This window comes from Symphalangus syndactylus, chromosome 6, assembly GCF_028878055.3.
Source record: "Symphalangus syndactylus isolate Jambi chromosome 6, NHGRI_mSymSyn1-v2.1_pri, whole genome shotgun sequence".
Lineage (NCBI taxonomy): Eukaryota > Metazoa > Chordata > Mammalia > Primates > Hylobatidae > Symphalangus > Symphalangus syndactylus.
Window position 1 is genome coordinate 127227313 of NC_072428.2, and position 13383 is coordinate 127240695.

The 13383-nt window shown below is 39.3% G+C and overlaps 1 protein-coding gene across 3 annotated transcripts in view; it reads right to left on the minus strand.

Moving 5' to 3' along the window:
• Positions 1-13383, minus strand: part of PTN (pleiotrophin) — a 113962-nt gene that overhangs the window by 15682 nt on the left and 84897 nt on the right. For all 3 annotated transcript variants that reach the window (XM_055284145.2, XM_055284142.2, XM_055284143.2), the window contains exons 2-4: positions 12532-12647; positions 11143-11316; positions 8856-9017 (exon numbers count right to left, since the gene is read on the minus strand). In XM_055284145.2, coding sequence (XP_055140120.1) covers positions 8856-9017; positions 11143-11316; positions 12532-12646 — 451 coding nt within the window. In that variant the 5' untranslated portion in view covers position 12647. The remainder of the gene's footprint in view (positions 1-8855; positions 9018-11142; positions 11317-12531; positions 12648-13383) is intronic.

Here is a 13383-nt window from a genome sequence, read left to right on the forward strand (position 1 = left end):
ACTAGAATGTTCCAAAATGATCATTAGGCAATATCAATATCACCTGTGGCCTGAAGGAACCTCTCAGCTCTCACTGGAGCCTCCCACACAAGCCCCAGCCCCTGCTTCAGCTTGGCTCTGCACTCCAGTGACAAATACCAGAAGCCTGCTCCATGGGCTACACCATCCCCCGACAGGACTGCCTATAGAGCCACAGCACCCCCACAGACGGGTCCATCTGGGCAGGGATGCTTGTTCTTGCCATCTTCTAATTCCATAGTGAGCCATCATCTAAGGGGACCACTGAAAAACACGTGTGGCTTGGAGAAGAGTTATTTGACCTCTGAAGAGTTCTCTGTCACCAGGCTAGAGTGCAGTGGCACAATCTTGGCTCACTGCATCCTCTGCCTCCTGGGTTCAAGGGATTCTCCTGCCTCAGCCTCCCAAGTAGCTGGGACTACAGGCGTGTACCACCACACCCATCTAATTTTTGTATTTTTAGTAGAGATGGGGTTTCACCATGCTGGCCAGGATGGTCTGGATCTCTTGACCTCGTGATCCGCTTACCTCAGCCTCCCAAAGTGCTGGGATTACAGGTGTGAGCCACTGTGCCCGGCCTGCTCTGACAGTTTATACAAAGCCGTTAGCAGAGACAGACTATGTTTTCCAACTTTCTTCCTTGTTTGCAGATCAATTATTCCCGCATAAAATAAAAAGTGACTGGTAATTCCAATGCGGAGAGACCCAACTGTCTGTACAAGGTGTACTCAACAGTTCTAATGTAAGATTACCCTTGGCAATGTTTTCCCCATGGAGTAGCATCAATGCATCATCTAGCCCCACAGGAGAGAGAGGTAAGTCTAATGATATACCCTACCACATTCTGACATTCTTGCACACTGTAGTAGATTTGCTCACTACATGCCATGCAAGACCCTTGAAGCTTCCCTTCTTGTGTTTACAGGTAGAATCTAGAAAGTTAAATACTCATTTTCCAGGCTCCTTCATAGCAGGATTTTCCATGTGACCAAATTTCTATTAAGCAGACATGCTTACATGAGATGTGGAGGTAGAAGTGACCAACTAGAAGCAGGGGCCAAATGTGGGGAGATTGGATAGTCCCTCAAGAAAGGGGGCAGAAGTGACTGGTTTTGGAGGGTCACCTGTGGTGGACCTTCCAGTGATCAGTTCTAAGCAGTATATGTGCTGAACAGACAGTAACTGCAGCAGAAAGGTTTCTGCTAGATCAGTGACATGTGGTGTGAGTAGATATTTCTCCCGGATCTGTTGACTTTGGCTGCATTATTCCTGGTCTTGCAGCATCCAAGCCAGATCTTTGGCCCTCCCGAAGATTCTTTGAACTATATAATACCCTTGAATAGACCTCTTTTGCTTAACGAGCAAGAGTAGATCTCGCTGTATCTAAAAGCTTTTGACAGATACAATGTTTTAACTAATGTAATTCATCTATATTAATTAAACTCAATCTCTTTTCTTAAGAAATTAAAATCTCAAGTGTCTAACACAATTGTTCACCAATTTATCCCTGCCAGACTCTGGTAATTATTAAGCAAATTCCAGCTACAATCTTTCAGTCAAGCAATGAACCTTTCCCAGAGTAATACCGCCTCCATCTCTGGGAAAGCTAAATTCCAGATGTGCAGCTTTCAATTCTTATTTCTGCATAAGAGCATGAATATTGTCTCTGCTTCTTAGTATACAATATCAAAGTGGATAGCTAAAAGGTCTCTTCAGATTTTTTTTTATTATTATACTTTAAGTTCTAGGGTACATGTGCTGTACCTAGAACCTGTGCACGCTGTCGTGCAGGTTTGTTACATATGTATACATGTGCCATGTTGGTGTGCTGCACCCATTAACTCATCATTTACATTAGGTATATCTCCTAATGCTATCCCTCCCCCCTCCCCCCACCCCACAACAGGCCCCGGTGTGTGATGTCCCCCTTCCTGTGTCCGAGTGTTCTCATTGTTCAATTCCCACCTATGAGTGAGAGCATGCGATGTTTGTTTTTTTTGTCCTTGTGATAGTTTGCTGAGAATGGTCTCCTCAGATTAAGTGGGATTCCAACCCAAGAGAATCTTCAAACAAGGGTTTCCAACTTCACATCTAGTGTTATCAAAATTGCAGACCGAGGCTAGAGTGTGGAATCTGTACAACATTGACACAGCAATAGGAAGGATTGCTTCTATACCTCAAGAAGTAATGATGTTAGAATGGACTATGATGAATTTTAAGGCAAATTTTAACCAATGTCTGGGGGATATTTAGTAATTCCCTGGTGTTTGGATAGCAACTTTCGATATTAAGCCTCCTAACCAAGTCACTTAATCTTTTAGCCTTATTACTACCAATCAAATAGCAAAGATATTCTCCAGCCTTTCCTCAATTTAATGTTGGGTATTCAGAGACTTGCCAACATCTTTGTGTTTCATTCTAAAATGTAAAGAGTATGATTTTCACACTGAAACCAAGTAGTTTGCATATTAATCCATGGCCATTTCCCAAAACAAAAGTGGTCAGGAACTAAGCAAAGAAGTTCTCTAAAAGGAAAAACAAACAAAAATCAAACAAACAAAGCAGATCTTGATCATATGTTTGATTAGAATGATAAAGACAGGAGAAGAAGGCACTTTCTGACGATGAGCTGAGTGACTAGATTATACGTAATATAGTTACGCACCACATAGCAATGTTTCAACCAATGATGGACCACATATTGAACTGTGTTCCCATTATGGTACAGTGGAGCTGAGGAATTCCTATCACTGTTTAACATTGGAAGGCGGCACATTACTCACATGTCCGTGGTGATGCGGATGTAAATAAACTTACTGCACTGCTAGTCTCATAAAAGTGTAACAGACAATTATGTATAGTCATAATACTTGACAGTGATAATAAATGACTATGTTACTGGTTTATGTATTTACCATACAATACTTTTAATCATTATTTTAGAGTGTATTCCTTCTTCTTACTAAAAAAAATAAAGTTAACTGTAAAACAGCTTCAGGCAAGTCCTTCTGGAGGTATTCCAGGAGGAGGCATCGTTATCATAGGAGATCATGTGTTACTGTCCCTGAAGACCTTCCAGTGGGACAAGATGTGGAGGTGGAAGACAGTGATGATGAACCTGACCCTGTGTAGACCTAGGCTAATGTGTGTGTGTCTTCGTTTTAACAAAAAGTTTTAAAAAATTAAAAACGCTGGCCGGGCGCGGTGGCTCACGCTTGTAATCCCAGCACTTTGGAAGGCCGAGGCGGGCGGATCACGAGATCAGGAGATCGAGACCACGGTGAAACCCCGTCTCCACTAAAAATACAAAAAAATTAGCCGGGCGCGGTGGCGGGCGGCTGTAGACCCAGCTACTCGGAGAAGCTGAGGCAGGAGAATGGCGTGAACCCGGGAGGCGGAGCTTGCAGTGAGCCGAGATTGCGCCACTGCACTCCAGCCTGGGCGACAGAGCGAGACTCCGTCTCAAAAAAAAAAAAAAAATTAAAAACGCTTATGGAATAAAGATATAAGGAAAGAATATATTTGTTATAGCTATGCAATGTGTTTGAACTTTAAGTGTTATTTTAAAAGAGTCAAAAGTTAAAAAAAAATTTTAAAGTTTGTAGACTAAAATAGTTACCATAAGCTAAGGTTCATTTATTGTTGGAGAAAGAAAAATATCTTCTCATAAGTTTAGTGTAGCTTAAGTGTACAGTGTTTATAGAGTCTATGGTATTGTACACTAATGTCCTACGCCTTCACATTCACTCACTGTTCATTCAGTGGCTCACCCAGAGCAACTTACAGTCCTGCAAGCTCCATTCATGGTAAGTGCCCTACAAAGATGCACCATTTTTTCTTTTATACCATATTTTTACTATATCTTTTCAATAATTAGACATGTTTAGATACACAAATACCTATCATTGTGTTACAATAACCTACAGTATTCAGTACAGTAACATGCTGTATAGATTTGCCGCCAGGAGCAATCGGCTATACCTTACAGCCTAGGGGCACAGTAGGCTACACATCTACACTTGTATAAGTGCACCCTATGATGTTCGCACGAGAATGAAATCACCTAAGGACACATTTCTCAGAACATATGCCTGTTGTTAAGTGACACACGACTGTAATTAAACTCATATTTTGAAAACTACTGATTTTCCTCCTGACTGCAATGCCCTTTACTGATCACTATAAAATTCCCTTTCCTGTAATTCTCATGTTTGAAATGAGGCAGAAAAATGACATCTAAAGAGAACAAAACCTGGAACTGACTCCACTACCAGAAAACAGAATGAACATGGATAAGTCATTGATTTTCTCTGTCCTCATTTGTTATGTGGCTATTAGATCAGACATTAGGCAAGGTCCCCAGAAGCTCTACCCTTTAAAGCTTCTAGACATAAAGACTCATCTAATAAATATGACCAGTGTTGCATGGGTTTATAATACCAAGAAGCAGCACTGTGCAATTGAAAAGGCAGTGGGTCTTTGGTATCAGTCTGACTTTAAATTTGAATCTGGTTGCACCGCTTGCAAGCTGTGAAACCTCAAGTGAGTTGCTTAACATTTCTGAGCCTATGCTTTTCCATATATAAAGTAGGATAAATAAAATGTATGCTTAAAGTTGCTTTAAGGCTTAAATTAAAAAACTAGGAGCTCCTACCCCAGTGTCCAATTCAAAATTAGTGAGTTCCCTACTTCTCTTTATCTCCTTCACATATTGAATTAATATAAGAAAAAATGTTGACGATGTACTCTTTCCTGAAGGAAGAAAATAATTTATAAGTGCATCATTTTGAGAAAAGTTTAGTTAAATGACTACTGCAGCTTCCACCCAAAATAAAGGAAATCAGTATATTGAAAAGATGTCTTTACCCCTATGTTTGTTGCAGCACCATTTATGATAGCTAAGATTTGGAAGCAACTTAAGTGGCCATCAACGGATGAACAGATAAAGAGATGTGGTACATATACATAATGGAGTACAATTCAGCCATTAAAATGAATGAGATTCAGTCATCTGCAACAACATGGATAGAAATGGAGATCATTAGGTTAAGTAAAATACGACAGGCACAGAAAGAGAAACATTGCATGTCCTCACTTATTTGTGGGATCTAAAATCAAAACAAATTCAAGGACACAGAGAGTAGAAGGATGGTTACCAGAGGCTAGGAAGGGTAGTGATGGGTGGTTGGGATGGTTAATGGGTACAAAAAAATAGAAAGACTGGATAAAACCTACTATTTGATAGCACAACAGAGTGACTATATAGTCAATAATAAGTGTACATTTTAAAATAACGCAAAGAGTGTGATGAAATTGTTTGCTACTCCAAAGATAAATGCTGGAGTGGATGGACACTGCATTCTCCATAATATGCTTATTTCATATTATAGGCCCGTATCAAAACATCTCATGTATCCCATAAATATATACACCTACCATATATCCACAACAATTAAAAAGAAAAAAGACAAAGTTCACCTTCTCCTATTTCAAAGGAAATTAAAACCCATGGAGGTTAGTTCATACCCCTTTGTGATTTAGGTGAGAAATCAGCAGAATACAAAAGATAACATGAATTTAGAGTTAGATGAATCTTGGCACTGTCATTTATTAGAGATATACCCCTGGTCAAATAAATTAACCAGTGTTCCTCACTTTCCTTTATAATAATACCCACCTGCAAGGATATACAGGACTTTATAAGTTACTATATGGGAAACACCTGGAACAATATATAGCAGTAGAAACTGAATAATGATAATGATAGTATAGATTCCATTCATTCCATTTGCTTTCCCATTGATTAGTAGAATGTGAGCTATCCTAAAGTTAGAGACGTGCAAAGGAAAAGCTATAATATCTATCCAAGTTTATTTGAGAAAAATAGTACAAAAATAAATACAACTTACATATGCCACTCGTTACATTTTGGTTTAAACTAGGAAAAATATGCCATTGAATGTGTACGTGTGTGTGAGTGTGTCTGTGTCCCCTGCAAAGATTTTATATCTGACACATCTCCCTGGTTCAACTACAATAAGAATATTCCTTTTTCCAGGCACGGTGGCTCACGCCTGTAATCCCAGCACTTTGGGAGGCCGAGGCGGGTGGATCATTTGAGGTCTGGAGTTCAAGACCAGCCTGACCAACATGATGAAACTGTCTCTATTAAAAGACAAAAAAATTAGCCGGGCGTGGTGGCGCATGCCTGTAATCCCAGCTACTCAGGAGGCTGAGGCAGGAGAATCACTTGAACCCAGGAGGCGGAGGTTGCAGTGAACCGAGATCATGTCACTGCCCTCCAGCATGGGAGACAGAGTGAGACTCTGTATCAAAAAAAAAAAAAAAAAATTCTTTTTGCAGAGTGTCTCAGTGCCAAAACAGCATTTATAAAACTCTCCACTGCTGAGATGGAAAAGATTGGTTAGTTTTAACAAAGGTATGTTATACACAAAGGGAAGGATGAATTTTAATGACGTGTAAATTGCGTAACTGATAGTTTGAAACATAGAATCACTCACAGTAATCACATTTTCAATTAATTATATCAATTAATTATATACCATAATTGATTTATATATGAATATTACAGAATGTCTACCCACTTGAAATATTTTTAGTGTCATTTTTTCAAGCTGAAAGCCTGAAACAAACTTAACCTTCATTACATGTTATTAGATGAGACACTGTATAAAGGTGAAATATAGACCAGTTCAGGTAAAAGGAAGACTTCTCTTATTTCCTAAATATCCTTTAGGGTTCTCTCTTAATCATGTTCCCTGCTGTGTCCCATTTATCCCAAACTTTTCAACATTTTATGTGTTCACCCAGCCCCACTGTCTTCCAGCTAATCATGTCCCCACTTTTTCTCCCCATTATTAAGTTGAATTTTCTCTTTCCCATAGGAAAGAACAGGACAGTGCACCTGTGTGTGTGTGTATGTGTGTGTGTGTGTGTGTGTGTGTTACATGTGTATGCATGTGTGTGTGGTCTCTTGTCAATGGATTCCATACTAGAGCAGTAGTTCTCAATTTTGGCGGCATCGTGAAACCTTCTGAGATGCATTTACAATTTTTAAACTGCTGATGCTGATTGGGTTGCTCTGTGCTATACTTGGGCACTGGGAGTTTTGCAAGTTCCCACAGAATATTCTAATGTGCAGCCCAGGTTAAGCATCACTGTGCGGGAATGTGGAAGCTTCTTTAATTTCTTTTCCTTTCAATTCTGTATTTATGCTGAATATTTTGGTTCTACAGCTGGATTAAAAATAAATTATTTTGACGACAGTAACTCTGAGTTCTGCCATTTTTGGAAATGTTTCACTTAGTAGATATGGCACTGATTTTGCTTAGATTTATCTGGTTGTCTCTGGACAAATGACATTTGGGAAGTCGGCATAAGCACTCACTGCAGTCACTCCAGCCCTGCTTCATGCCTTCCAAAAACCATATGACAACAGGCAGAGATTTCCATGATCTGGAACGGGCAGCCTGAACCCTAGATTCACCACCTGCAGGTCCAGCCTGTACCTGGCCATCCTGAAGTTGGAGATAACCATTTCTATGGACAACTCCAGCAGAGGCCAAAAAGCCAGGCCTGTGAAAAATAAAGTCCTTTCTGGCCACCAGCAGGAAACCAGCCAATCTCCCTCAGCTTCTGCAGATTTTTTTTCTATTTTTATTTATTATAAGCATTTCTTACATGGTCATTTTTCTGAATCTCTCCTTACAATTTCTCTGGCAGTGTAAATTTTCAGGACCACCTTAGAGTTAAAATATATGAGTAGAGGCCAAGAAGGTATTTGAATTTAGAGTTCACGGTGGCTTAAACAACAGAAATTTATTTATTTATTGTCTTGCAGTTCTGGAAGCTACAAGCCTAAGATCAAGACATCTGTAGGGCTGATTTCTTCTGAAGGTTCTCCCCGTGGCTCATAGATGGCATTCTTCTCCCTCTGTCTTCACACAGTCTCCACTCTATGTATTTCTGTGTCCTAATCTCCCTTCTTATAAAGACACCAGCCACACTGGATTAGGGCCTACCCTTGTGACTGCATTTTATCTCAATTACCTCTTTAAAGACCCTGTCTCCAATATAGGGACATTGTGAGGTACTGGGGGTTAAAACTTCAGCATATGAATTTGGGAAAACACAATTCAGACCATAACATCCATGATTAAAGAGTTTATTTCCCTCAGTTGGGATCCTTGTATGTATGAACTCATGGCCATAATGACTGTTTTTACCTTCTCCAGCAAGAGAGCAGAGCCCGACTTTCTGGGAGATACAGATCCCTGTCATTTAAAAATTCTGTGATGAATGTAGTTGGTGATCAAATTGAACTCAAAAAATACAAAGGCTCTGAAAAGAAATGCAGAACCCATTAACTTACGCAGTGAATAAAGGGAAAATGTAAAATAATTTTCCTGATTTTGTGAAAACTACATTTCGGATATCTGGGAGAAGTTTGATTTAAAATTGTCTCCTTCATAAACATTCTGAGTTTGTTTTTCTTGTCAGGATACAGTTCCAATTAAGAGTTTGGAATATATGGTCATCATACAACTGTCTTTGCTGGCTTCTTTTGCTATGTTATTTATTTGGGTTAGGAGACTGTACCAATCCCGTCATCTATGCAGAGGACTTCAATTTGCACTCACAGACTGCCTGCTTCAAAGTATTTTTAAAGTATTTTTGTGATTCTCAGTGTAGGGGAGTTTTTCAGTCACTTTCTTCAGGTAATTCGCCTAATATTTCCTTCTGGAAAATGTGGGTTTTCCAGATCTTGCCTGAGTCCATCAATCCATTAAAATTGTGGTATAATGGCAAGGACTTACCTTGAGGTTTGGGCTTGGTCAGTTTGCCACAGGGCTTGGAGATGGTGACAGTTTTCTGGCATTCGGCATTGTGCAGGGCTCGCTTCAGACTTCCAGTTCTGGTCTTCAGGGCCGTGTTCAGGTCACATTCTCCCCAGGCCTGGAACTGGTATTTGCACTCCGCTAAAGGCAGGGTAGAACCAAACAGAAATCCTTGAAAGATCCTATTGTACTTCCAGGATAATAAAGGCACACTTTTGTTTGTAATTTTTTTATTGAAATAATTATAGATCCATGTGCAGCTATAAGAAATAATAGAGTGTATGCGTGTGTATTGAGTTCTGTTCAATTCTATCACATGTGCAGATGCATACAATCACCATCAATACACACCATTAATATACATTCATATACACTATTAATATACAGTCCCAATACAACAGTGGGTCATTCTTTATAGTCATGGCCTAGCCACCTTCCTCCTTCCTCACCTCCCTAATCCCTGGCAACTCCTTATCTGTTCTCTAGCTCTATCATTTTTCTAGCCTAAAAATGTTGCATAAATGGAATTCTACAATATGTAAACTTTTGAGATTGGCTTTCTGTTTTACTTGGCATAATTTCCTGAAGATCTATCCAAGTTGGATTCATCAATAGTCTGTTTCTTCCTATGCCTCAGTAGTATTCTAAAGTACCAATGTACCCCGGTTTGTTTAACCACCTATCAATTGAAGGACACCTGAGTTGTTTCCAGCTTTGGGTTATTACAAATAAAACTGCTATATAAATTCATGTATAGGTTTTTGTGGAAACATAAGTTTTCATTTGTCTGGGATAAATGACCAAGAAACTGCTGTGTTACATGGTAAATGCATGTTTCATTTTGTAAAAAACTGCAATACTCTTTTTCCACCGTGGCTGTACCACCTTACAATTTCCACTGGCAACATATGAGGGATCTGGTTTCCCTGCACCCTCACTAGCATTTTGTCTTCTCAGTATTTTTTATTCTAGCCACTTTGATAGATGTAGAGTGATATCTCATTATGGCTTCAATTTCTAGTTCCCTAATAAGGAAAAGATGTTGAATATATTTTCAGGAGTTCATTTGTTGCCTATATATCCTCTTTGGTAAAATGTCTGTTAATGTTTTTTCCCCACTTTCTTATTGAACTGTTAGGTTCTGTTTGTTTTGTTTTGTTGTTTTGTTTTTTGTTGTTGTTCTGTTGTTTACTGTTGAATTTGAGAGTTATTTAATATTCTTAATGTAAGTCTTTAAGATAGACCTTTTAAACTTTTTTGTAAGTGGGTTTTTAACATGCCCATATATAATTTAAGACCAAATATACCTGTTCTCCAACACACTTTTACAGAACTTACCTATCTCCATTCAAATAAAAAATACCCCAAAGATTACAGAGGGAGAAAAAGATATACATGTATACATCCATTATCCCTCCTCACTTGTCTATGGACCACAGTGCATTTCCATAGAACATAGATAGGACATTTCAGGCATCATGTCCCACCATGGCTAAGAAAGACAAAAAGTCTGGATTGTGGAAGAAAGAGGTTATTTGAGGGTTCAATACTGGATATAAAGTTGAAAGTGTTGAGAGATCCTGTCTCAGATAGATAGATCAGGCCAGCATAAGACTGACTCTAGTCAGTGGGAGAAAGATTTATGAAAAGTGGCTGTGAGCAGCCCGGCTAAACTCAATAAGTGAATCTGTGAACCTGTGTGGAGGGAGGGGCGGGATCAAATGAGAGAGAAGGTCTGAAAGTGACAGGGAGAAACATGGAGAAGGAGGAGAATAAATAAGAAAAGGGGAAAGGAAAAATCAAAGGAACTTAGAAATAGAAGAAAGGAGAGAGAAGACAGATCAATTAACATTATTAAGAGGAATCAAGGATATATTTTATGTCCCTTTGGAAAAGCAGTGGTTCCCAACCAGGGATGATTTTGACCACCACGGGACATTTGGCCATAGATATTTGGAGACATTTTTAATTTTCACATCTGGAGTGGGTGAGGAATGCTACCGGAAACTAGTGAGTAGAAGCCAGGGATGCTGCTGAATACCCTAAAATGCACAAGACAGCCTCCACAACAAAGAATTGCCTGGCCTGAAATGGGACCAGTGTCAAAGTTGAGAAACACTGGGGCTGGGAAAGATGTCTGGTCACTTTGTGTCTGATAAGATAAAGTTATTTAAAATAAAAAGTACTCATCCTTAAAAAGACATTTGGTGGAAAAATTTGAGAATTATCTCAGAGTAGGAGATTAACTCAGTAGCATGAGGCTTACCTCCAAATTGCTTCTTCCAGTTGCAGGGGATCTTACATCTCTGGGTCTTCATGGTTTGCTTGCACTCAGCTCCAGTCCGAGTGCCCTCCCGCGTGCCCAGCCCACAGTCTCCACTGGTGGGCACACACACACTCCACTGCCATTCTCCACAGTCAGACTTCTTCACTTTTTTTTCTGAATGAAAGGAAGAAACCCTAATCAACATACAGAAAACTCCTTACCTTCCAGATATAACCAAGTTCATTCCTGAGCACCTTAATTGCAGGATCTGTGTTTTTTTGTCTGTATCTTTATTGTCTAGTGAATAATAGAAACATGATGAATATTACCCAAATTATTGAACCAGTGAATGATCAGGAGAAGAGAGAAAGAAAACTAAGAGCTAAAACTAATATTAATTTAACTCCCTCTTACTATGTGCCAGAGACTGTGCTAAGTGATTTAGTGGCATCTCCTTTTAGAAGCAAACATTTCTATAAAAGAAGAGATGGTCAAAAATAGTTCTCCTAAAAATGGAGAAAATATTCTATTAGAAATAACAGTTGTCAGCCGGGCAAAGTGGCTCACACCTGTAATCCCAGCACTTTGGGAGGTCAAAGCAGGCAGATCACAAGGTCAAAAGATCGAGACCATCCTGGCTAATATGGTGAAACCCCAACTCTACTAAAAATACAAAAATTAGCTGGGCATGGTGGTGCGTGCCTATAGCCCCAGCTACTCGGGAAGCTGAGGCAGGAGAATCGCTTGAACCGGGAGACAGAGGATACAGTGAGTTGAGGTCGCACCACTGCACTCCAGCCTGGTGACAGAGCGAGACTCCAACTCAAAAAAAAAAAAAAAAAAAAAAGAAATAACAGTTGTCAAATGAGCCATTTCAAAGCAAGTTGTTGTTCCTTTCTCTGTCTTGTAGAAGGAATGACATACAAATAATGGTGGATCACAGATTTAAACAGACTGTCAGTTCTACAGCCTACTTATGACTTTGGGAGTGGCATAGAGAAGGTGCTTTATCTTCTCTGTGCCTCAGTTTCCTCCTCTGTAAATCTGATATTAAGGAGAAAAACAAGTTGCAGTGCATTTTTTTGAGGTAGAGAGATAAATAATAAAGCACCTGATTACTGGCCAGTGTTCTATACATAGTAGCTGCTAATTTGATCATTATTTTAATGATCATCATTGCCATGCAATCCAGGACTTATAATGGGAGAAAAATAAGACAGGATATTTCTTAGGTTCCTCTAAGTAATTATTTTTAAAAAGGGAAGATTGAAGGAATAGAGGAATAGGAAGGGAGAGAGGCAGAGTAGAAGACAGGAAGGAAAAGCAGGTAATTAGGCTAGATGGACATTAATCAATGAAGTATCTTGCCTTCAGAACCCTACTGCTTACCTGGTTTCTCTTTCTTCCCTGCTTCAGCAATATCCACAGCTGCCAGTATGAAAATGAATGCCAAGAAGGCAGCTGCAAATTTTCGACGCTGCTGCTGGTACTGTTGAGCCTGCATTCTAGGAATAAACAGAGAAAGAGAGGAAGGTGGCATTAACCTAAGTCAGAGAGGAAGACTCATTGAACCCCTTGATGAAAAGGCTCCACTTTCCATTTCTGGAATGTTAGATTTCAGGAAGAGTCATATCAATTATCTTGGGTAGAATTTTATCTATTCTCACCAACAGCCATTGAAATAAGTGCTCTTCTGCAATCAATCACGTATTCACTGACAAAACGCAACAGTTCTTCACTTAAGACTTCACGACCATTTGCTAAGTATGACTCAGAAATTGTGGAAGCAAAAGAACTTTGAAGGCATGCATTTGAACATAGTCCTACTGTCTTGCTGATAGCATCACTTGGTAATATCGACAACTACAGCCATCTTCAAAATTCCTGACAATATTAGAAACAACCACAGCTAATGGTATTGCTGTACACAAGACCAATCTGAGTAGACATGATGAATGAATTACCTATACAAGTATATGTTTACTGTTTCTATTTAGATGCATACACAACAACCGACATCTCTGACCTTTTTAAAATCATTGTCATAATCATCACTATCATCTTATCATTATTCCATTATTTATTGATGTAACAAACAGTGAATCCCAGAAGTAGAGCTAGCACACCTGTGATACATATCAAACACAATGATAAACTCACATGTGCTAAAAATCCTCTAATCTTAGGATATGAAGTCTTTACACTCACTCATAATAGGAAATGCTCACATTTGATGTGAAT